Source organism: Serinus canaria, chromosome 12 (genome assembly GCF_022539315.1).
Source record: "Serinus canaria isolate serCan28SL12 chromosome 12, serCan2020, whole genome shotgun sequence".
NCBI lineage: Eukaryota > Metazoa > Chordata > Aves > Passeriformes > Fringillidae > Serinus > Serinus canaria.
Window position 1 is genome coordinate 1,434,615 of NC_066326.1, and position 25,050 is coordinate 1,459,664.

Genomic DNA, 25,050 nt, shown 5'->3' on the forward strand with positions numbered 1-25,050 from the left:
AAGCAGCAAGGGTTGGTTGTATAATTAAGTTTGCACTCATTTGTTTTTCTTCACTCTGATGCTTTTCTGGAGCACATCACAAGGCAAAAGGGACCAATGATGGATAATTGGAATTCATCCCTGTGAGACTTCCTGTCACATTCACGTTCTCTGAAAAGTCCCCTTGCCCAGGATTTTCTCCTGGGAAGCTGAGAAGCCTCAGAGAAAAAGGAAAACAAATTCTTATCTCATTTGCCTCTCCTGTGTTGTGCTCACCTGTGGAATGTGTTTGGAGATTGTTTCAATGGATTCTGGTGTGAATTATTTGGACTTTTTGGCCAACTGGTGCCAAGCTGTGTCAAGAGTCTAGAAAGAGTCAAAAGTTTTCATTATTGGCTTTTTAACATTCTGTAAGTATCCTTTCTATATTCCTTAGTAGAAGAGAAGAGAACATAGATTCATCGTTCCTTCCTGCCAGGGGGCACCCCACAAATACAACAGCCTCTAGCACTGCCATTTTACACAGCAAAACTCCACAGAGCAGTGCAGCTCCTTTCAGCACTCACACACACCAAACCATAAAACCCCTCCTTCACTCGTGCTTCTCTTTGCTGCAAGCATAAGCCAAAATTACATTGAGTATTTTGAATTAATACCCCGCAGGATGAGTAAAGATTTATTTTGGTGTAGGGGATGATGCAGAAGATCCGTTCTGTTGACAGCTCTGAAGAGAAGCTTGTCACATTCATATTTTCTGGAAAAATCCCCTTGCCCAAGATTCTTCTCCTGTGAAGCTGAGAAGCCTCAGAGAAAAAGGAAAACAATAATTATCTGATTTGCTTCTCCTGTGCTTTACTGCTTTGGAGTGTGTTTGGAGATTGTTTACCCACAGGTGATTGTTTCGTTGGTTTCACGTGAATTGTTTTGATTTAATGACCAGTCAGGGTCAGGCTGTGTGGAGACTCTGGAAGGAGTCACCAGTTTTCATTATTATCTTGTTAGCCTCCTGTAAGTATCCTTTCTGCATTCTTTAGTATAGTACTCTTTAGTATAATATAGTGTCATAAAATAATTAATTAGCCATCTGAGAACATGGAGTCAGATCCATAATTCCTTTCTTCATCTGGGAACCCTGAAAATGCAAGAGAAGCTCCCACAAGAAAGTAAAGATTTTACAGAGTCTCCAACAACCACAGTGAACTGCTGAGGAGAACCAGGAATTGTGAGTCCCTGCTGGAGAGGAGGAGAACCGGGAATTGTGAGTCCCTGCTGGAGAGGAGGAGAACCGGGAATTGTGAGTCCCTGCTGGAGAGGAGGAGAACCAGGAATTGTGAGTCCCTGCTGGAGAGGAGGAGAACCGGGAATTGTGAGTCCCTGCTGGAGAGGAGGAGAACCGGGAATTGTGAGTCCCTGCTGGAGAGGGCAATCCCAAAGTGCCCTTCCAGGGACCGGCCTGGACACAAGGCCTTGGTGTCCCTTAGGGGATACCTGTGGGGACACTGCAGGGGTTTCATGGTCAAGGGAGATTCCCGCGGGCATTTGAGATCTTTGTGTGGATTGCTGAGCTCCCGTTGGGGTGCTCGGGACCAGGGAGGGCTCAGCAGGAACCGCTGTGGATGGCGACACAAGGGGACAGGCAGGGACACTGGGGTCAGGAGGGGAAAGGGAGGGACACGAGGGAGGGACAGTGGGGTCAGGAGAGGACAGAGAGGGACACTGGGGTCAGGAGGACTCTGGGCGGGACACGAGGGACAGGGAAGGACACAGAGGGGACAGCCCCTGTCCTGCCCCTCAGGGCACGGCGCGGCCCCTTTAAGACGCTCCCTGTCACGTGATCGCGCGCGGCACGTGCCCCCGCCGCCAAGATGGCGGCTCCCAGCCGGCTGTGCCGCCGCTTCTTCCCGCTGCTGCTGCTGGCGATGGGAGCGGGAGCGGCCGCTGGGACCCCCGGCACCGCGGGCTGCGGCTGCAGCGCCAGCCGGGACGCCGGGGACGGGCGGGAGGCGGCGGCGCGGCGCTACTCGGCGGCAGCGGCGGCGGGCAGCGGGCGGAGCGCCGGGCAGGGGCCGGTGAGCGGCGGGGCCGGACTGGGAGGGGGCCCAGCCACCTGAGGGGCCGGGTCGGGCCGTGGGGCGGCCCCGGCGGAGCACGGCCTCCTCCGGGATAACGGAGCAGCTGGGGAACTGCTGTGGGGAAAGTTAAACTAAATTATGGGCAGGTGGGACGAACCCCTGAGGAACTGGGCTCGGGTGCGGGTGCTGCTTCGGGCCCCACCTCGCTCTTGTCTCGCGGAGAGAACGGGAAAACACGAGGGAGTTCATCTCCTGCTGCCTCTGTTCTAGTGCTGGGAAGCTGCGTCAGAATGGAAAAGCCTGTGTGCAACAGGCAGTGGGGGAACTTGCTTCACAAATTGGAGAATATTTAAAGAATATGAATTGAATAATCCCTGTTGTGCTTGGGATCCGTGTCACCGGTGGATGCTTTGTGTAGCAAACCTGAGCAATTCACTGTGAGTCTGAAAGATGAAAAAATCCTCTGACCCTTCATGCAGCTGGCAGCTCCAGCAGTAGGTAATGAAAGCTAATTACTAATTATGCTCACAACGTAACTTGATGATGCTCAGCCAGAAAACATCTTTACTGGCAGAGAAGAGAGAGAAGAATTGGCCTCTGCATCACCCACAAACAGGTTTATTTATTTCCAGCATGGTTTTAGAACTGGGGAGGCAGCAAGAGTTAATTTTGCACTGGTTTTAGCCCAGTGAGCTCTGAGCCTGGAAACCTCTGAGGGAGTTGTTCCAACTACCAAGGGCTGAAGAGAGATTAGAGGGGAGGAAGTGGTGCAACTTTGCACCACGCTGTCATTTCCTAAGTCTTAAAAAATGTAAGCAAATTTATGCTGAAGCCCTTTTATGGAGTCAGTTCAGACTGTCTGTAAGAGCTCAGATTCTTCTCAGTGGAGAAAGTTATGAGGAGACAGCCAGCTTCGGATGGGGGTAGTCTGGAGAAACTGTTTGTAGCATTTTTTATGGGCCAGTTACAAGTTGTGTGAATTTTAGGTGTGGCTAGGAGAGACCTGAGTGGGAGAGCTCTACAGTGGAGAAGAATCACAGGAATGGGATGAGTAAGGTGATGTCAAATCCTCATTCCCCTGCCCTGATGAGGCAGAAGAGGTGCTGGGGAGCTGCTGAGAACTCATTTTCTGCTTCTTTGCTGTCCTGGCTGTGGTGTAACTGCAGAAATAACAGCACAGTGTAACAGAGGAAACACAGCCTGTTTCTCCTCATGAGAGCACAAGCATGACCCAGACCTCCCGTGAGAAATGGGGATTTGTTCCCAATTGCAGTTCTGTTTGCTGTTTCCAAATCACCTGCAGAGGAGAGGAGCAGGAGGAGTAAAAGCAGCCTGGGCTCCTCAGTGGCTCACTGTGCCTCCCTGGGGGGTGTTTGCTGTGCAGATGGTGCTGATCCCAGCAGGGGTGTTCACCATGGGCACCCAGGAGCCCCAGATCCAGCAGGATGGAGAGGGCCCTGCCCGCAGAGTCCACCTTGGCAGCTTCTACATGGACCAGTACGAGGTCAGCAACCTGGACTTCGAGAGCTTTGTCAACTCCACGGGCTACATCACTGAGGTGAGGACCCCTCAGCCTGGGACAGTCCCAGCTGGAGCCCAGGCTTGCCTTTTTGAAGGATGTCACAACACTTGTTTGGGAATTGCACACTCCGGTATTTCTGCTGGAGGTAGTGGGGAGGGGGACTTGCCTTGCTGTCCTGGGCTGAAAGGGCAGTCAGGTGTTTGTTGCTGTGTTTAATAATTGTCCCCTGAGCTCCCATCTGTCCTGCAGCCTGGGTGATGCCAGCAGGTCTCTACAGGGGGTTTTGGGGACATTTGCATTGTTATTTTGATATTTGGGTCCTGGAGTATAGGAGTGTGCTACTATCCTTTGTCCCCTCAGAAAGGAAAGAAGCCCAGAAGTTTCTCTCCTCATACAGGTGCAAAAGCCACCTCACAGGACCTTGGGGACTTCACCTCAAACTTAGGGATAGCTCATTGGACAGAAGCCAAAAAGTCTTGCCTGGGCAATTTACTAGAACTAGAAGTGAACAAAGAAACTAATGGCTTTTGTGGGGTGTTTTACCAGGAGCAAGGACTGCCTGGCTCGGTTTTTCTCTGTTTGTTATTATGTCTTTTATTAAACCTTTCTGTTTCCAACACTGCAACAGAAGCCATCCTGCTGATTTTTATGCCTCCAAGGGTAGCTGAACTATCTTGGGTGTGTTATAGACCTCCCAGAGCTTATGAGACCGAGGTCAAAGAGGCTACTGTAACACTGGAGCTCTTTGTACCGGGTTAGATTTCCTTCTTTTAGGGAAACCTGGAGAAGGGATTTGACAGAGATGGCCAAGGACTCTGCAGGCTGGCTCAGCACAGCTCCTGCTGGTGACAGCCCTGTGCCTCAGGAGGAGACAACAGCAGCTGCAGTGACAATTGTGTGCCTGTTCCTGGGAACAATGGACGAGGAATATGTTGAGGTTCCTGCCCGAAAGGAGCCCCCTGTGCCTGAAGCTCAGATCCCTCCTGACAGGTGACTGTTCCTACGCAGCTGTGACAAACCCTGACAGCCCTTTCAGGCACATGAAACCTGGGCAAGGAGCACATCTCCAAGGAGGCACTTTGCTCAATTCACTTGATGAACTGGTTCTCATTTGGAAGGCAGGATCCTCTGGTTGGATGAAGAGCTTCTTTTGTCTGCTATTTCTGTTCCTTAGCTCCATAATTATGAAAAAAGGGAGGTTTAGCTATTATTGGTTGGAACAAAGCTTGCTTGTAGCAAACAGCCTCTGGGATGAGCACGTGTGTAGTGGGTTCAGTGTGGAATCACAGAACATCCTCAGCGGGAAGAGACCCCAAGGATCATCAGGTCCAACTCCTGGCTCTGCACAGACCCCCAACAGTCCCACCGTGTGCCTGAGAGTGTTATCCAAATGTTCCTGGAGCTCTGGCAGGCAGAGCTGCATCACAGGGGGCCTCTTGCAGACCCCATGGCTCAGCTGGTGTCGTTGAGTGCTCCTCTTACACCTCCTCCCTTTTTTTCTCTTGGTATAATGTACTGTGATTGATGGAAGTTATTTGTATTTGTTATTCTTTTGGATTGATAAAATGCTAGATATAATGATTGAGTTACTTTTAACTCTTCATTGTTGTAGCAGCACTTTTAAACATGGTACTAGTGGTGATGGAGCAGTAAGTGAGAAGATTCAAGTCTTTTATTGTGCTTCCCAAAGGAAAAATAAGAGGAATGAAACATGCCCTTTCATATTAGACTGATGACTGTAGCATTTGAAAGCAGTTGGGACAATCAGAACTGCATTTTTAATTAATGAAAGTAAAAACATGTGCAGAAGCTCAGTGTGCTGCCATCTGCCCAGTGGCTGCTGAACAAAAACAACATCCAGAGAAAAAAATCCCTTCTTTTCTCTTCCAAAACAGCTTCCTTGAAAGAGAACTCAAATTCACTATTAGAATTTATTTGGTCAAAGGTTGGACTTGATGGCCTTGGAGGTTTTTTCCACCCTAAGGATTCTCTGCATTTTCTTATCCTTGACAAAATGAAGCTGTAAATGGTGAGTGTGGTTCCAAGAGTAGCAATCCTTTGATGACATAATGGTTGACTCCTTTGTTCTTTCCACAGGCAGAGAAGTTTGGTGACTCTTTTGTGTTTGAGGGGATGCTGAGTGAAGCAGTGAAGGCTGACATCCACCAAGCAGTGAGTAGCACAACAGGGGGAAACTTCCTGAGCAGTCCCTGGGCTCTGTTGGCAATGCCACCAGGGAAAACTGAGCTCTGTGGTGTCCCCAAAGCCAGGTGCAAAAATGGGGATTATGGAGAGGGGTTAGGCCAGGAATCATGGACTCAAGTGGGGAGGATCTGTTTTCTGACCTTTTTCTTTAAAAAACAATTAAAAGCATCAATTCCTGATGAGCAAAACCTGGTACCAACCCCTTGTGTCTTTTTGCCCCCCACCTGAGAAGTTCAGGCTGTCTGTAAGATTCCTTATGTTGTGAATGGCTGGAGTTTATGATGTTTCCTCTTCTCTAGAGGATCCTGTGTTCATTTGCAGCTTTTCCAGCTTCCCTCATCCCCTGGGCACCACAGTGATCCTGGGAGGGGCAGTGCTGACTCCTCTGGAGCTGATCCAGTTTTCCTGTTGAGTGAAAGTGAATATTGGTTTAAAGAGAAATTGCTGTAGTAAACCTTCCCTGCCCTCCCTTTCCTTTCCTTTTTTTTTTCCTGCTGTGAATGTGTTGCTGAGCCTTCCTCAGGCTTCATTTACCTCCTCCTTAGCAGGTCAGGTCCCCTTTGCAGCTCTTGGCAGATAAGCAGATTGTGTCCTGTCATCTCCTGGATGAGCTGATCTGCTCTGAGCACAGGTTTGGACAAAATCACCTCCTGAGCTCCCCTCCTGTCAGAATTCTCCTCAGCTCTGATGGGGCACAGTCTGATTTTTGTTTTCAAGGGGCAGCCTGAGAGGTGGGAGGTTTCAGGAAGCCCTGTGTGAGTGTGTGCTGTGAGGGACTGGCACAGAACGTGGGGTTTGGGTTCCTGCTGCCAGGGAAGGAAGATTACAAGTGCAGTTTGTAATCTTTTAATTCAGGACTAGCATTTGTGCACTGGGAGAGATAAGGCTAAATTGCAGTTCCCACCACCAGCATAAATGATGCTAAATCCATCCATGGATTTGTTCTGCCTTCATAAAAATAATAAAAAATACAAATAAAAAAAATGAATGGCTCATCCTATCTTCCCAACAGTCAATATTGCAGAAATTCCTTTTCCTGTGTAGTTCTGTGTTCCAGAAATCCCTACATCAGTTTCTGTGTTTTAAAACAAACAACCAAACCCCAAGAATGCTGCTGGAAGCTCAGCCTTGGCAATTTTGTAAACACAGAGTGTTGGGAGCCACTTTGCTGAGTGTGTCAGCCAAATTTCCAAGTGTTGGCTGCAGTGCTCACAGGACAAGTGTTATGCCAGAGGCCTGGGATAGAGCCCAAACTGGTCTTTTTTGGCTGCTGCTCTCTGAAGGTTTTCTGGAGCTGTTAAAAGTCACCTTCTTCAATCATAACTATCAGATGAAAAGCAGAAATAAGATATAGATATTGGTGTGTTACTGGCACTGCAAATCCCTCCAGCCAACCAGTGGGAGAAAGGACTGTGGTTTTCCTTTGCCTCAGTGGCTCAGGAGTGTTTTGACAAGGATTTTCTCCAGGTGAAGCACAGGGATGTGAAATGTAAATGTGAATATAGGGGAAGAGCAACAGGAATGTAAATTTTTGAAGCAGTATTTCACATGCAGTGAAATAACTGGGGAAAGGTGAAAGTGGAGGTACCAAATGAAATAATTTAGAAATGATGAGCTGTGTGTGTCTGTTGGGGGTTTTGCTCTGTTTGGCCACTTTGTGCTCTCCAGTTCTTAAAGCAGATTTATCAGAGACACAAAGCCCCTGGCTGAGGCAGAGCTGGGGCTGGTGGCAGCTGCTGAGGAGTGACCCAGCTGAGCTGCAGGGTGATTGTTGGAGCTCAGGGTGTGCCTTTCCTGGAGGTGAGGTGGGCTCCCAGATAGCCACTGACAGGAATGTGGGCTGGCCTCAGCTCTGGAAGGGAAGCAGTAAAAAGGGGTGGAGCAGCCAAGGATGGAATTGTTGCAGATTTCTGGGAACTCAGGTTTTAGTTTTGGCCTCCAAGTTTGTAGTGGTCATGTGGCAGAGGGAGGATTTAGTGCTGTGCCAGATGAGGGAGTTACTGATGGAACTGGGGAGGGCTCCTTCAAATGGAAAAGGATTTTGTGGGGTGAGGGGGGAAGGTTCTTTGAAACTGAGATGATTTGTGTGGGCTTAAAAAATTATGAGAACTTCATATCTTAAATTCTTCATGTGCAGCCTGGAGGGGAGAAGGCTCTGGAGAGACCTTGGAGCCCATTCCAGGGCCTAAAGGGGCTCCAGAAGAGGTGCAAGAGGACTTTGGAAAAGGACAGGACACAGGGAGTGGCTTCCCACTGCCAGAGGGCAGGGATGGATGGGGATATTGGGCAGGAATTGTTCCCTTTGAGGGTGGGCAGGCCCTGGCACAGGTGCCCAGAGCAGCTGGGGCTGCCCCTGGATCCCTGGCAGTGCCCAGGGCCAGGTTGGACATTGGGGCTGGAGCAGCCTGGGACAGTGGGAGATGTCCCTGCCATGGCAGGGGTGGCACTGGGTGGGCTTTGAGGTCCTTCCAACCCAAACCATTCCATAATTCCATTTTATTCTGAGGGATTTGCGAGCTCTTGCCAATCCCTGCAGGAGTTTCCTTGCTGCCCAGGTACCAAGGAACAGGGAACCAGGAAGGCACAACAGGAGTGCAGCCTCAGTCTTTGCTCACTGGAGAATAGTGGGGACAGTGATTTTCTTGGCTCATGGTAGGCAGAAAAATTATTTTTTGCTTCAACACCAGATAAGTTCTGCACTGAAGAGCCTGAGAGCATACAAATGTGTGCTGCCTTTGTGAGGGTATGGAGTTTTGGGTCTGGAATGCAGTGGAATTGGCTCACTGGCAGCTCAAGCCAACACTTAAATTTTGGCCAATCCAGAACTGTGGGATGCTGCTTTCATCCCTGTTTGTATGGAAATCTCTGCAGTGGCCTGGAGCTGTGCAATTTGCCAATTTCACAATAACCCAAATGGAAACATTCTGCATTTCAGCTGAACATCCCGAGGTGCTGCTGAGAGGAGCCCTGGCTGCAGGTGGGACAGCAGTGCCAGCGTGGGCAGGCTGAGCTGTTCCTGCAGCCCCCAGTGCTTCAGCTGCTCCCTGCAAGGAGCTGGAAGATGGAGCTGTTGAAGTGTTCCTCTGTGGGTTTTTGTGCTCTACTCCCACTGCTAAGAGGGATGTGCAGGAATTCTCCCTGGGAACTGCCAGCAACATCAGCCTGTGTTATCAGAGCTGCAGTTTAAAGCAGGGCATGGTTTGTGCCTCAGGATAAATCCGTGCACCTCTCCTTTCTTTACAGCTCATGTGCTCTTGGTTAGTGGAAAAATTGACCAGTTGGAGTGCAGATTTAGATGCTGGCTGGAAATCAGACTTGCAGAGGTGTCTGCCTTCACCAGGAATATCAGTTCCTCAAAAGAAGCTCTTCTGATTCCAAAACTTGCACTTAATGAATCTGACTGGGTTTTAGCATCACGTAGTTGTGGTTATTTTTCTGGGAGGATTGACAGGGCTGTGAAGTTTTACACTGTCTGAACTGAACTTCAGTGACCTTTCCTTCTGCAAAGAAAAGATCCCTTCATAAAAGTGCTTGTTTCCAATCAAGCCTGAAATATTTTTTGTAGCTGTAAAGTAAAATTAAGTGTATTTTAAAGCTGCTGCCTTTCCTTGGTGTGCAGTTTCAAAGTGCTGCAAAATACTGGATTTTAAGGCAGATAATATTCAATATTAAACAAACCCCCTTGTTGCTTCTGTTCCTGAGCTCATGAGGGAGGCCATTACATTAGAAATTAAGAGTGAGGACAGATTCTTCTGTAATTAGAGCTTTGGGGGAGCTGGGACTTCTAATTGATAGAATAAATAGCATGGGAATTGCAGGAGCTGGCAAAATCAGGTACTCACAGAATCCTGGAAGGGACCTCTGGAGATGCTCTAGTCCAGCCCCTGATGCAGGTGTGAGCTGCCTGCTGGACAAATCCTCCTCAAACTGAGTCTGGGTTTGTGTGTGGCAGGATTTCCCAATCCTGGCTCAGTCCCTTCCATAATTACACCAGGTTTGTTCTCTGTGGGGACAATGACGTGGATCCATTGCACAGTAATTATTTTTATTAAACTTCTCACCCTACTAAAAATGTTCTGTTTTCTGTCTGCCTCTTTCTTCAGTAGTTCATTAATCAGTGCTCAAGGTTTAGGGTCTGGCTTAGAGGAGGAAGAACTGTCAGAGATTTATGTGTATCTGCCTTACATGAATAAAATAAAACCTCATCCAAAAATTATGTTCTTTACTGAATAACAAATTTTTCCTCACATCCTACCAATGCTAACAAGATCCTTTTGCATATTAAAGATGTACAGAGCTCAACACCATCTGATTGAAACAAGTGGTAACCTATTAAGTCAGCTTCTGAACTGGAGTGGTTTTTTAAGAACCCAGCACTTAATAAATTATTCTTCAAGTGGCTTCCAGACTTGGGCTGCTTTTCACTCAAAATCTCTTTTCACACAGTTAATTCTCAAGTTCTTATTCTGTGGTCACTTTTAGTTTTTTCCAGCTGTTTATCCTGACCTGAGGTAAGGCTTTTAAAATACTGTATTAAAATAGCATTAGAATGCTGTAGCACAAAAAAAAGCTGATGTTTGGTGCTGGATGACTGGAGCAGCATGAATTTGTCATAGCTTGTGGGCCTGCCTTAAAGTTCAAATCCACAGCTTTGTTATTTCAGGGGACTTGCTACTTGATGGAAATGTTGGAGCCTGAGCCAAGATGAGCTGCTCTGTTGAGTTTATTTTTGGTAATTTTTTGGATTCATAAATCTGATTTGAATTTTGAGATTTGCTCCTCAAGTGGGGGTTGTTTTTCTCTCGAAAGTGGCCTGTGACAGGTTAGTGCAAGAATAATAAATACTTTTATTTATTTTTGGGCTGGGTGGCTTTGGGGTGGTTTTTAGGGGTATTCCCCTACTGCAGCAGCAGCAACAGGGTAATGCTGACAATGAAACTCACTTGATGATGTTCCCCACTCTAATTTGCTTTTCTAAATAGATTTAGGAAGGAATTTTCTTCAAGCTAATTGTGTAGTTAAAAAATCTTGACATTGTGAAGTAATGGAGCAATTAAAGTTAGGCTGTCCCAGCCCACTTGGAAAGGAAAATGGAATACTTAGGAGGAGAGTTTTCTGCAGGCTGTTAGTGGGAGCTCAGGCTCCAGCTCTGCAAATTGCTCTGCCCCAGTGCAGAGCTCGTGGGCTGGAATGAATTGTTTGAGCTCTTCCCAGTGTTAGCATTCTGGGCTCTCTTTTCACTCTTCTCTGGGTCTGCAAGAAGCAGAACAGGGAGTTCTTAAGGCTTAATCCTGGAGGGGAGAGCTGGATAATCCCTGTTTCCAGCTGGATCAGACCAAACCAAGCCTTTGTGCCTCTGCTTTGCCTTGGGAATGTTTCCCTGTGCACCAGGGTGCAAGGATTGCAGGGCAGGTGTGGGTAGCCTAGCACAGGTGACATGCTGCAAGAATTAGCCACAAGGAAGGGAGGGGATTGTCCTCTGGTTCAAGATCTGTTCAGCAGCATCTGCTGCTCTTTGGACAGCAGGAATCTGTTGCCAGTGCACAGAACATGTTTAGGAGGGAAGCAGAACGTGAAGTGTTATGAAAGTAACTAAGCTCATTATTGGCAAGGGAGGACTTGGCTGTATTAACTGTGATGTTGTAATAATCTCTGTCTAATTAGCTCTTCTGCTAATTAGATTTAGAGCAATTAAAAGCTTTAAAGACTTGTGAGAAGTTCTGGGAGAGAACTGTAGATTTCAGGTAGGGGATTTCTGGAAGGAGCAGCTCGGGGTGTGTTCAGTGGAGCCAGGGGCTGCCTTAGATGAGTCTCCAGGTAATTCCTGCAGGTTCTCTGTGCTCTGCTGTTATCCCTGTCCCAGCCCTGCCCGTGTGACTGCTCTGGGTGCTCTGCAGAGCCTGGCAGCCATTTGGTGCTCAGCTCAGCAGAGCCACAGCCGGGAGCTGTGTGCACGCAGTGCTTTCCTGTGGAGAGACATTTTTCTTGGGTTAAAATAAACCAGCCTGATTGAAAGCATCTGCTTTTTCTTTTGCATCACAAAAATGTTTTCCAAAATTAAAGTCGTCTAAAGTGTAAATCTTTGCAGTCTCCTGCAGAGATGTTTTTATCCAAAACCCAGCAGTTTAATTTACAAAAATATGTTGTGCTTAGAAACTGTCGAAATCTTTCTTGTGATCTTTCAGATTTTAGCTTTAGCAAGTGGTTCTGCTGCTCTTTTATTTTCCTTAAATAGCTGTAAATGCTAATTTTGGATTTCTGTCCTATTTTCAGTGTAGTTTAAAGGTCAGATCTCAATATGGGCAAGGAATTGGTTAAATCAGTCTAGTTTTAAGCCTCCTGCCTGTTTTATCAGTTAGGTGCCCATCCCTCTGAGGTTTTAGTGCTGTGGAGTTGAGCAGAGTAGCTGCAGGAAGGTCTCATTCTGGGGTTTGAATGCTCAGTAACAGAGCTGTAATTCCCTGTGAGAGATCAGATATTTCTCATGCTTTTTGCCAAGGGTGGTGGCTCTGCTTGGAGTGAGAATGTCCTTTGTTGGACACCAGGCCAGAACTGGGGTTGGTGTTGTTGATTGATGTTCTTGTCGTGCTGGGGAGGGCAGAGAGGGTCTGTGAAAGCTGCCATTGCCTGGGGGGTCCCACTGGGGGGGGACAGCAGAGGACACAATGTCTGGGTCAGCAGCAGGCTGCTGGGAGCATCCTGGTTTCTTTGGTGCTTAACACTCAGGTGTTCCCCTTGGGAGGGAGGGTGTCCACATGTGTGTGAGCACCTTCCCAGCCTGGAGGAGCCCTGCAGCTCCTCAGGCATTTCACAGCCCTTCCCCAGGGCTCCCCAAAGCTCTGGGCTCTGCAGCTGTGCTGGAGCAACAGCTCTGCAGCTTTAGCCCAGCATTGCTGTTGATTTCCAGGGAGCTTTTCCATACCCAGATGTGCTGTAGGCAAAATCTGTGTGTGTGCTGGGAGGGGAGGAGGGCAAGGCTGTCAGGGCACAGCCTGATGAGGCTCTAAACCCAGGATAATGTGTTTGGGCACTTGCTGCTGAAACATCCATGTGAGTGATTGGATGTGCAGCTTGGAGCAGAGTTTTCTCAACCATCTCTGTGTGACAGAGATCATCTCTTGTCCCACACACATGTAACTACATGTTCTGTTGAAGGATGCAGCTTCCCCCTAGAAGCTGCTGTTAAAATTGTTGGACCAGACTGATTCTGGGTCTCCTCAATACCAGCTTGCAGTGACTTTTTGGACTTTGCTCTGAAGGTTTGGTGAGTTAAAGGGTAACACTCTTGGCACCTTTCCTACCTCTGTGAATAACACTTGACAAAGTCAGTCTAGGACTAACCAGCCTCTGGTTTGTTTACTTCTTGAAGCATTCCAGGCTTCTTTTCTCTGATTTTTGTTCTTTATAGGCATTATCTCTCTAATAGGAGTATTTTGGAAAGTGCTGGAATAAACCCACTGTTGATGGGTGCCATTAAAGTTCCTTTCTTGGATCAGTGAAGACCCCATTACTAAAATAAGTGAATATGAATCAGAACAGTTAAGCATTGCTTTGAAGTAAGCCTTATAGAAGAAATCCCTAAAGAATATCTTCCAGGAAAAACTCCTTTGGTGTTGAAGCACCAAATTTGGGACTTCTGTTTTGAGAGAACTATTCAATGTCTGCATTGCTACAGATGATTTTGGCTGTGTGATGTTTCCCAGCAGAGCAGCTGGGAAAAAAAAAAAAAAAAGAGTTCATGCTTCACTTCCCTTGTGTGGTTCTTCTGTCTCCACCTTCTGGAAGCTGAGAGCAAATAATTTAAAATCAGCTGAGTGGGTTAATGACCTGGAAAGCAAATGTGTGGCAAGATGAGTGTTTGACCCCCAGCTAAAGGGCTTCATTGGGGTTTTTTCAGTGATGTCAGAACACTGAGTCCAAGGAGTAAATAATTAGGGTAAAAATGCTCTTTAGGCCAAAATTGTAACTTTTTTTCCCTCTCTGCAGGTTGTATCAGACTGCAGTCAGGCAGGAGCTGAAATTCACTCAGGCACAGGCTGGTTTGGGTTGGAAGGGATCTGGTGGCTTTTCAGCAATCCCTTAGCTGGGAATTGAAGTGTCCTTCCCTGCTCCCCTTGTCCTTTTTCAGGTGGCAGCTGCTCCCTGGTGGTTGCCTGTGAAAGGAGCCAGCTGGAGGCACCCTGAGGGCCCTGACTCCAGCATCTCCAGCAGGTGAGCCATGAGCACCCATTCCATCACAGAACCCAGGGAATGTCCCTGGGCTCCCACAGGAATGGGGCTGCAGCAGAGAGCTTTTATTCAGTCACCTGTTGGCTGCTGCTTCTGGGACTGCTTTCCCACCTTCTGGTGAGCTGCATGCAGCTTTCCATGGCCATGGGCAGTGAGGGAGAGCACAAAGGTCTGTCAGGACCGTGCTGATTGAGCCTCAGTGTTTGCTGTTCATGTTTGTGTGCCAGCAGAGAACACAGCAGATCTTCCAGGGTCACAAACTCCAGACCTGGGTTTGGAGAGGAGCAATCAGTCCTCACTGTGTGCACACTCTGGGAGTCTGGGCACTCTGAACTCTTCCATGTGGGATGTGGAAGCCTCTTTCTCTGGCAACAGAAGAACTGAGGAGTTTTGTGCTTTTTTTACTGTGTTCTGACTCTGTGAAAAGTCAGTTGTGACCATGTAGAACCTCGGAATGCTTTGGAAAACTGCTTTTTCTTACAGTTAGTGCCACCCTTTGCCTGCACAAACCCTGAAACTTGCTGATCCTTGTCTTCATACAGTTGCTTTCCATTCTGAAGTGGGATGAATTTTAGGTTTAGAAAATCAAATTTCTGTCTTCATTTGGGACCTCTAACATTGCAACTGCTCTTCTGACTAGGCAGGTGTCAATGAATTTGGCACTTCATCAGCTAGTGAAAGTTTCTAACAACATTTTGAAATCAAATCAGACTCTCTAGCCTAGATCTAGTAGGTTTTTGAGTCCTCTAAGGACAGGACTTTGTTAGTGCACCATCATCTGATGGCTGAAGAGCTCAGTAACGAGTTATCTACTCTCCAAGGGCAGGGAAAGAATTATCTGAGGCAAAAATAGAGATAATAGCTGGAGGCATTGTTAGGGGGAGCCAGGAATTGAGGTCAGAGCCAGCAGACAGGAGCTGGAAACCTGCCATGGAATTCTGGGCTGGTGCAGACCTGGCCTGGCCCAGCTCCTGGGAACCTGCTAGGTGGAAATGGCCTGGGGTTAACAGGGATACACTGGAATCTTAAATGGGGCAGGAAGGGAACTTTATAGCAAGTTCCTCTCTCTCCTGGACAGAGAGAGCATCTTGGTCTGTTGGAGGCTTGGATGGGGAGGATCCTTCTGCAAGAATGTCTGGGCATTTTTTTCTGTCTTTTTCTGGAAAAAGGGACAAGGATTTTAATGTCAGTCTGGAACCAAACCCCATTAAAGATGGGAGCTCTTGTGTGAACTGTGACTGCTTAAAGCACCCAAGGAAAGTCACTTCCCAGCTGAATTTCTGCAGTTCAGTTTCCTGGACAGGGTGCTGCAAAAGCTGATGTTGGTGAGACTCTTCCTCATGTCACCTCTCCCTCAAAGCCCCACAGCTGACAGCAAGGACAGGACCCAGAGCAGGAGAGGAGCCACAGGGGAGGGAAGAACAGCCAGCACTCAAGTGCATTTTCCTGTTGAGCCTCCTGCCTGCTGGCTGAGCTGGCCTGGCCAGGCTGGTTTGATGCAGGGTGCCCTGTGCCAGGCTGCTTTGGCAGTGGTGGTGCTGCAGGTTCCAGTGCTTTCCTTTGGCTCTGCAAGCACCCAGGCTGCCCCAGAGGGCAGGGTATGGACACTGCTGGGTGCTGCACTTGAGAAACCACAAACCATCAATCACTGCAGAGCTGGAGGTGGCAGCAACACGAGACAAACAGAAGTTAATTCTTTTCTCCTCCTGTTTCCCTCTGATGGCTGCATTTCCCTTCCATCACTTTGCTGCCTTTCCTTAAGTAACTTTCCTGTAAAGTCACCTGGTGCAGCTGTAACTCATCAGTCCCATGTGCCCCTGTCTGGCTGTCACATTGTGCTGTGCTGCCCTGAGTCTGCCTGGTGCCCTGAGGAGCCTGTCCTGCTCATTTTGTCCCCAGAATGGACCATCCAGTCCTTCATGTTTCCTGGAATGATGCCCTGGCCTTCTGCAGGTGGGCAGGGAAGCGGCTGCCGACGGAGGCTGAGTGGGAGTACAGCTGTCGAGGGGGGCTGGAGAACAGGTACCTGTCCAGGGTTGGGAACAGAGGGAGGGCTCGTGAGGGGTTGGTTACCCCCAGAACTGCTCTGCAGCCAGGCTGGGGGTGCTCACCTGAAGAGGAGAGCTCCAGGGAGAGCTCAGAGCCCCTGCCAGGGCCTGAAGGGGCTCCAGGAGAGCTGAAGAGGGACTGGGGACAAGGCATGGAGGGACAGGACACAGGGAATGGCTCCCACTGCCAGAGGGCAGGGATGGATGGGAGATTGGGAATTAGGAATTGTTCCCTGGCAGGGTGGGCAGGCCCTGGCACAGGTGCCCAGAGCAGCTGGGGCTGCCCCTGGATCCCTGGCAGTGCCCAAGGCCAGGCTGGACATTGGGGCTGGGAGCACCTGGGACAGTGGGAGATGTCCCTGCCATGGCAGGGGTGGCACTGGGTGAGATTTAAGGTCTCTGCCAACCCAAACCAGTCTGGGATTCTATAAACTAACTTTTAATTAACAGTGTTTGACAGCTGCTCTGTTTGTCTTTCCTCAGGCTTTTCCCATGGGGCAACAAATTGCAGCCCAAAGGGCAGCACTATGCCAATATCTGGCAGGGAGAATTCCCCACCAATAACACGGCAGAGGATGGGTACAAGGGGACTGCACCTGTAAGTGTGTCTCAAAGACAATCCAGCATGTGGAAATGATCTTAATCTTCCTAAAATGAAGGTCTGTCTTCAGGAGGATGAGCCATGGCTGTTTTCCATCCCTGTGCTCTTTCATTTTAGATTTTAAGTTGCATTAAATTTCACTGCAGGCTTGAACATTATCAAGGGACTCTTTTACAAGCTAATTGAAAAGTAAAGATTACTTTCATTTTAACTTCTAGTTCCTCTCAAACTGACCTCTTTTCCCCCCTCCCAGTCAGTTTGTAGTCAGAAGCTGGAACACTTTTCTGCCTGCACTCCTGGCCTTGCAGTTTTGTGAACTCAAAAATCACACAACAATTTAAAAGAAATTAAACTTCCCTTTTGGGGAAAGGCTGGGCCTGTTTAGTAGAACAACCAGAGTGGAATTTTAAAGGCAATCAAGAATGTGAATGAATTATTTAATCATAGTTAAGTAAATCCAAAAGTTTCATCAGAAGAGGACTCAGCACAGGCAGGAGCTGGCAGCCACCCTGGCTTTTCCTTGGTGGGAGGAGAGTCTGGGAGCTGTGAGTGGGGCCAAGTCCCTCATGCCAGGCATGTCTGCTGTCAAACAGTGCCTCTCTGGAGGGGCTCAGTCCCAAAGCCAGCGAGGGGGTGCTGTGTCACACTGGAGCAGGGTGCTGAGGACACAGGGGTGACCACAGCCTTCCATCCTGCTTGATTTACGTGCAGGATGTAGAAGTGTTCCAGGTCTGCACTGCTGATCTGCTGCCCGCTTTTGGGGCTCCTCCAAGTGCACCTTGAGCAGCCTGGTGTGAGGATTGCAAGCCTGTCTGGAGTGTCACAGAGCTGTGTTCCCTGTCCTGTGCAGGTCTCTGCCTTTCCCCCCAATGGGTTCGGCCTCTACAACATGGTGGGCAACGCCTGGGAGTGGACATCAGACTGGTGGGCTGTGCACCACTCCCCCCAGGACCTCCACAACCCTGTGAGTGTTTGCTTGGCACATCCCCAGAATCCCCTCTGGGACCAGGGCCTCCTTGCTGTGTGAACACTTCTGTCCTGTGCTCCTGGGGTGGGCATTGGGAGCATCACAGCACAGCTCATCCAGCTGCAGCTGCAGTGCTCTGGTGCAGTCTCGGTGGTGTTTGGTTAGTTGTTCACACCTGGTTAGAATACCCATTGAATACTTCCCAACTGGCCTCATATCACAGAAATCAAGAATTATGGAATGGCTTCTTTTAAAAAAGCAAGGGTTTTAGTTCTTTTATATTGCTACAAGCTGTGCTTATTTTCCCCCTCCCAGGCAGAGAACAAACCATCATGAATTATCTTTTTGGCTTCTGGTAGCTTGTTTTAAACTGAACATGTGATGAAACTGAGTTTTAGGAGAAGTCACCAGGCTCTGAGAGGTGAATCTTTGTTTTCCTTTGTGGCAGGCAGATGGAGGTTCCTGCAGGGTGAGATGTGTGGGATCACAGATGCTCTGTCTCAGCAGATTCCAGTTCCAGTGTTAGATCTGCTCCTCTCCCAGTTATCCAGGATGAGTAAATCCCATGATTTATGACTATGACAAGTAAGGCCACATAGAGTTTGTCACTCAAAACCCCACCAAGTACAGTGGTTTTTATTTGCTAGCAACTTACAAAACACTTTCAGGTTTATTTTTACTCCTGGTAATTACTTGTGAAGGCAAGACAATCAATTATGGAACCCCCCACAATAATCTGTGTGCAGAATTCCATCCATTCCTTGTAACCAATCCCCAGCACAGCCCAGATCTCTCCAGTGCTAGAAAGCTGCTTTGAAGATTTTGGCTGTTAAACTTAATATGTTAAAAAACTTTGCCTGAGCTCTGACCCTCTGGAAGAATTCAGAGTCTTTTCAGCCCAGAGAACACATCCTATATTTAGGTTACACTGCCTTGTGCTCTGCAGAGACTGGAGAGCTGGGCTCTGATAGATCTGGTGCTAATCAGTTCTAATGTCTCAGAAGATAACTGCAGCCCGGCTATTTTGGGACACCTTTTCACATGAGGAGATGCAGTTTCCTTACCCATTGAACCAGAAAAACCCTTTGGAATTCACTTTGAAGTGCTCTGCCTCAGACACTGGATTCTGACAATCAGTTTGCATATGAAAAACCCCTAAAAGCCTCATTGTTAACACCTGGTTTTTAAATACGTCCTGAAGTGTCTGGGTTTAAAACTTGAGCAAACTCTTGGAGAGAGCAAAATTCACAGGATAGTTGTTCCCCATCATCACCTTAATCCAGCAGGGAAGTGTTGCTGCCTCGGCATCATCAACACCAAAGTGTCTTAAATAAATAATTATAATAAAGGTGCCTCACTGCAGTCACAGGGTCCCAGAATGGTTTGGGTTAGGAGGGACCCTAAATCCCACCAGTGCCACCCCTGCCATGGCAGGGACACCTCCCACTGTCCCAGGCTGCTCCAGCCTCAGTGTCCAGCCTGGCCTTGGCACTGCCAGGGATCAGCCCAGCTGCTCTGGGCACCTGTGCCAGGGCTGCCCACCCTGCCAGGGAACAATTTCCTCCCTAAAAATGTAACTGATCCTTTAGCAGAGAGAGCAGAGTGTGTGTGTGAGGTCCAATCAAAGCACAGTCCCTTTAGGGACTTGTCACTTGTGGTGACTTCTGGCTCTGATTTTTGTGTGATTTTTGTGCAGTTCTCTGTTTGAAAATTGATTTCTCTCAAAACAGAGTAACCATGTGGCTGTGCACTGAAAATCACCATGCACCATCAGAAAGCATTTGTTTGATGTAATCAAAGAAATACAACTTTATTTCCATTAACAAAAAAAGTTGCTGGTGGTTTTTTTTTTAGTAACTTTTAAAAGAACAATCCTACTTTTATGAGCTTTGGTAATGGAATGCACAAGCACTTATGTAATCAGACTGGAATATGTCTGTGTCAGTATTCTAGTACAGAATAACCTTGTTAAGTTACAGTAAACTCTGGGGTTTAAATCTGGGATCAAAGTCTGGACAGCTCTGGCCCTCTGACCAATGTCCTTCCCCTTCAGTACCAGCTGGTGCACTTCTCCAGGTCAGGCCATAAAACAATGGTGGTTGACAGAACAGAGATTTACTTGTTTTAATCAAATGTGACCTTAATTGCTGGGCTGTGATTAGCTTTTATGAGGGGAGCACAGCCAAGGCAGTTTCCCTCATCTGTCAGGGAGATATGTGCACAAGCAAATATTAACACTGCAAATGCTGCTGCTGATGTCTCTTGGTTTTCTGGCATCTTTGCCAGTTGTCTTATGATAAACTCCTTGCCTTCAGTGATTTTAAACAGGAGAATGATGTTTTATAATGGAATGGATTTATGAAGGACACTACAGCAGATTTCTGCAAGTGAGGTATTTCAGGGCTGTAATCCTCCTTCGAGACTGTGGGGGTTAATTTAGGTTTGTTTTTTTGTTACCAAATAACCTTTGATGCTCAGTTTTGGCCTGGTGGAAGATCTTTGTAGTTAACAAAAAGAAGCACCTCTGAGCCTTTGGGTCACACACTGCTCAGTACAGGTCAGCCCTTTGCAATTGCTGACACATGATAGATTTAGAGCTTTCTAACCCTAAACAAGAATGTTCCTCTTCATTTATAGAAGTGCCTTTGGAGCCAGATTGCTGCTCAGCCCTGCAGCATTTAGGGGAAATCCTGCTCCACAGCCCCATTGTTCTGCTTTGTCTGGTTCCCATAGAACTTTTTTTAGGTCCGTTTTCTCCTGGCTTCCCTTGAAATGAGATTACCAGGCTGGGTGATGACTGTGCTGGTTAGAGGCTTATCTCAGAGCAGGGGCTGTGCATGCACGTGCAGGTGTTTGGGGACAGTCTCCAGAGGCCTCAGTGGGAGCAGGGCTGTGCTGTGGGCAGCACCCAGGCTTGGAAGGAGCGGATGCTGCCTCAGGGTGTGGCTTTCCCTGAGTATTTGTGTGCCATTAAATGCCAGATTCTTTTTCACATGTATAAATTTTGGCAGCAAACATGAAGCTGCTGCAGTTTGTGTGGTGAACTTTCACACAAAGCTGTCAAACTCAGGGGGTGAAGGCAGGAGCTTCTAGAGTGCCAACATCAACTCTCAAGGTTTTCTGACAGGGATTTATGTTCAGTTACAAATGCTCTTCTGGGGTAGATTCTTCTAGAACATCACCCCTGGTAATGCAGACCTGGGTGGGAGACAACTGTTCCCCTTGAGACAGGGTAGGAGAGTGGGATCCATGGCAGGTGTGACCAGCCTGGTCACAGGGTTGTCACTGAGGAAAGCTGGAACTCATTTCCTTCCTGGTAAAATCCTCTTTAGGAACCCCCCTGTTCCCAGGCATAATCAGTGAGCAGCACCTGGAATGTCAAATGTTTGTAGCAGTGGGAAGGGAGCACAGTTACTGTCACCTGCAAATCCTATAGGGCAGAATTATTTCAAGCTGTCTGCTTCAGACACCACTGAGATGTGTGTCTGGAATATTTAGGATTGCTCCTTCCCCATCCCCTTGCTCCCTGTAACCAGCAGTTATTCCCTGAGTACTGACCAGTGTCCTCCCTCCCCAGCAAGGGCCGTCCTCGGGCACGGACAGAGTGAAGAAGGGTGGATCCTACATGTGCCATAAGGTAACTTGTGTGCTCTTCTCCTGTTCCTCTTCCCTCTGAAAGCACTTGACCATGATCCTCTGACAGTTTCCTGGCAGCCTGGATGCTTGTCAAGGGCTTTCATGGGATTTGTGAAGAGCCACACCTGATGTTCCTAAGGACCTCTTTTTGCTTAGCTTGGAGTTAAAGCAAGTAAGTTTTTTTAATCAGTGGGTTTTACATGCACAACTTAAAACTGATGTGGGCTTCTAATGGTGTTTTCATGCTAGAGCTTGAGTGATACTTGTCGGAGTGGAAAGTATGGAGGTGGCTTTGCTTTTTAAGTTTTAGAATGGCTTTTGATCCAGAAAGGATACAGAGCTCTGAGTAACCTGGTCTAGGAAAAGGTGTTCCTGCCCAGGGCAGGGGGTTGGGACTGGATAAGCTTTAAGGGCCCTTCAATCCCAAATCCTTTTACAATTCCATAGTTCAGTGATATCAGGTGTTTGCAGAGCTGGCTGAGAGATGAAATGTTTCAGCTGAGTTGGTGGCATAGCTGAAAATCCTTCAGAACTGCCAGGATGTCACCACAGAATGATGGCTGTTCATGACACGAAATAGTGGTTTAAACTCTGCTCATGCAGTGCTTAAAAGCCCTCATTGTACATCTCCTGTTTCATTAAAGCTGTCCTGTTCTTCCCTTGCAAAGCCTGTCCTGGCAAATCACTCTCATAATTAGATTAAATTTCTACAGTGAGATCCCATTTTCTACACTGATTTCCTTCTTAGGTGAAATCAATGTCAGATGTTAATTAGCAGTTTTGATTAAATTAACACTGGAATAGGCTCTTCAGTGATGAATAACATGACCCATTTTGAAGGTTTGTGAAGATTCTAGTCTGCCCTAGTCTTTTTTTGTAGGTGATAAAACTAGGCTGTGTATCAAGACAAAACCACTGACTACTGTTAGTACAAGGGCTCTTTATTAGGTGCCTGACATCAGCTCAGACTGATCTCTGTGTGCTGGTGCTCTTCTCCCTCTCAGAGCTGACAGAGCCTGTAGCTGCACCTTTTTACACCCCATCCCAAAATCTGGCACCTCATTCAGGGAAATGTTCAGTACCCCATTCCAGTGGGGCATTAGCACATGGATACACAGCTCAGCCTCTGAGGGCAAGCTGAATGGCTGTTTTGGCTTTTTCCCAGAGCAGGAGAAATTCTTGGCCGACACTTTGTCAGACACTTTGCCATTCAGTCCAGTTTTTGTGTCAGCTGGTGGCTGTGTAGGATCCCCTCATTTCTAACACAGCAATTTCCATCCCTAGCACTTCATCGATCTGCCCCACAGCGATGGCAACGTTTAGCTGTATTAATCGGACTAATTAATCTGTTAATCTAACAAGCTGTTGCCTGAGGAACCCCAGCTGTGCTAAGAAGTTCCTTTTCTGTGTTGCTGTGCAGTCCTACTGCTACAGGTACCGCTGTGCAGCTCGGAGCCAGAACACCCCCGACAGCTCCGCGTCCAACCTGGGCTTCCGCTGCGCCGCCAGCACCGCCCCGGGGCCGCGCTGAGCCACGCTCCCAGGGCACAGGAAGGGCTGCATCCCACCCCAGGGACAACAAACGTGAGCAGTGACCCTTGCTGATGGCACACAGTGGAAAATCCTTGCTTGAAGTTCCTGCTGAGGGAAGAAAAACCAGCACGACTCAAGAGCGCTTGGAGAACCTTCGTGTTCACGAGCAACCTGGCCCGGTGTTCTGGATTCAGCTGGAACAAAACTGAGCAGAAACATGGCAATCATGTTTTCAAAGATTACTTAATCCCAGAATTAGGCTGGAAAAAACCTCCAGAATTATTGAGTCCAGCCCTTGACTGATCACCACCTTGTCAACTACAATAGCTCCTCTTTAGACAAGATCTTAATTAATTAGTTTTATTTATGTAGAGCTTCTACACTCAAATGCAATAAGCAAAGACTTTATAAACTTCTAGACAGCTTTAAAAGAAATTCTAGGCAGTTAGGGAATTCTAGGCAGCTTTGAGAGACAATGAAGGAGTCAAGAATGAGGGCTGGGAGATGACAGCTCTCCCCACAGGCAGCTTGCCCTTTGTTACATTCCATTTGCAGTGAAGATCATGTCCAGAAATGGGCTTCTCCTGGGGAGATACTTGCTGCTCTTTAGGAAGTGCCTTCTGCAGCTGAGGGAGATGATCCTCAGGGTGATGATGATTAGAAATCTTGTACATATTTGAATAAAATATCAAGTATTTGTTTATGCCAAAGCCTTTTATTGATGGAAAAACACAATTTCCTTTGAATTTCTTGGACGCTGTGTAGGCATTTTTTAGGGACTTGGAAAATGCAATACTGGCCTCATTAGAAACTGAATTTAATGAATGATTCCACTTGACTAAGAGTCATGGAAGTGATGGCAGATGGAACTGTGAGCCCTAATAGGGTAAATTTCTAAACTGTTTTGTTGAAAATAAAATTCCTCACTGGAAAGGAGAAGAATTTGAGCAAGTGAGAAGGGAAATGGGAGCAATTGAAAGCAACCTTGTTTTGGGATCTGGATTAACAAAAGCCTTGGCACTGATGCTGGTCCTTGCCAGTGTTGTCTTTGCTGTAGAAAATTGGGTTTGAGTTTAATGCAAATCCATCACCTGGCAGCTCCTTCTGCAGTGGTTTCCTGTTGAAAAGATGACACAGGAGAATGCCTGAGCAGCCCTCCACCAAACACCAGCCTTCAGTGGGGTCCAGGTAAGCCCAGCAAGCAGAAAAATCGATCCCAGGACACAGCATGATGTGACATAACATGGAGATACTGGTAATCATGATTGCACTCAGAGTAGAAAGGAGGAGGGAGGATGAAGGGAAGCTCAGAGCCTTTTGAGCTGTTTGACTGGATTCATTGTGGGAGAGCACACTGAGCTGTGAGGGGCACACTCTGAAGCTGAAAGGAGGCTGAAGGAGAAAGTAAACAGAAGTTCAGAAGATACAACAAAGATTATTTCTTTCCTAGTTTCTTGACAGGGAATTTTTCCAGTAAGATTTTGGTGCACTCCCCCAGGCATCTGCAGTGCCAAGGCACAGTGGAGTATAGTGCTGTATGGAAAAAGGCCACTAACAACTGTCAGGATGGTTTAGAACTCAATTAACAATTACTTTGTTGTGCAAGGCCCTCAGTGTGGCTGTTTTGAGCAGTCCAGCACTGTTCCTGTTCTGGGAAGTTTGCTCCAAGCAGATAACTGGGATCAGGTCACTCCCAGGAGCTGCAGCACTGGCGTGGGCTGAGGGCTCGGATTGCAGGGACAGAGGGCTCAGCTGTGCTCCTGCTCTGGGGCTGTGATCAAGGACCAGATACTGCTCAAGGTGGTTGGATTTTTTTAATCTGCACTTCCTTAACTACTCAAAATCATGCCAAGTGCATACTCATAACAGGAAGGTAACAAACTGTGCTGTCATCCTGCAAATGAGGAGTGCAGATGCTGTAAAACTCAGCTTGAAACTTTGCTCAGGAGGGAAAGAGGAAGTGGATTGGATCATCTGCTCCCAGCCCTGTGGTCTCAAGGTGGCTGGCATGATGCCTTTTCAGGGAGAAAACAGATAAAACTCTCTTCTGCACAAGAGACCTTGTAGTCCAGGCTGTGCCCTGGAATCCTGTGCATTCCAAGGTATGGGACCCAGGGAGTTTCCCTCCTGTAACAGCAGGAACCTTAAGAGGCAAGGACTGAAGTTAAATGTCCACTCAGCCTGTCAACTACTTCTGCCAGCAGCTGAAATCCTTTGGAAGGTTCTGCACTGACAGAAATGATGCTTAATGATTAACC

General features: G+C 47.7%; 1 protein-coding gene across 6 annotated transcripts; it reads left to right on the forward strand.

Moving 5' to 3' along the window:
* Positions 1 to 1,360: 1,360 nt before the first annotated feature.
* SUMF1 (sulfatase modifying factor 1) lies at positions 1,361 to 23,495 on the forward strand. 6 transcript variants are annotated; one of them, XR_007778615.1, is made up of 10 exons: positions 1,822 to 2,048; positions 3,436 to 3,609; positions 5,671 to 5,745; positions 13,907 to 13,989; positions 15,907 to 16,029; positions 16,539 to 16,653; positions 17,507 to 17,620; positions 21,201 to 21,260; positions 21,327 to 21,431; positions 22,680 to 22,817. XR_007778615.1 is itself a non-coding variant. In XM_030227921.2 (9 exons), exons 2-9 carry the CDS (start codon positions 3,436 to 3,438, stop codon positions 22,788 to 22,790), a joined length of 855 nt encoding a protein of 284 aa, XP_030083781.2. In that variant the 5' UTR covers positions 1,361 to 1,381; the 3' UTR covers positions 22,791 to 23,495. The 6 variants fall into 6 exon arrangements, 4 of the variants coding, with proteins under 4 accessions (XP_030083781.2, XP_050835203.1, XP_050835204.1 ...); XM_030227921.2 differs by lacking the exons at positions 1,822 to 2,048; positions 21,327 to 21,431 and adding an exon at positions 1,361 to 1,381 and having other exon boundaries at positions 22,680 to 23,495; XR_007778616.1 differs by lacking the exons at positions 21,327 to 21,431; positions 22,680 to 22,817 and adding an exon at positions 18,072 to 18,208 and having other exon boundaries at positions 21,201 to 21,218.
* Positions 23,496 to 25,050: the final 1,555 nt, after the last annotated feature.

Excerpts from the sequence above, each read along its gene's own strand:
- SUMF1 (XM_050979246.1), top strand. The coding sequence starts at position 1,845 with ATGGCGGCTCCCAGCCGGCTGTGCCGCCGCTTCTTCCCGCTGCTGCTG. Across the intron at positions 2,049-3,435 it reads GGAGCGCCGGGCAGGGGCCG|ATGGTGCTGATCCCAGCAGG; the intron begins GTGAGCGGCGGG and ends TTTGCTGTGCAG. Across the intron at positions 21,261-22,679 it reads GATCCTACATGTGCCATAAG|TCCTACTGCTACAGGTACCG; the intron begins GTAACTTGTGTG and ends GTTGCTGTGCAG.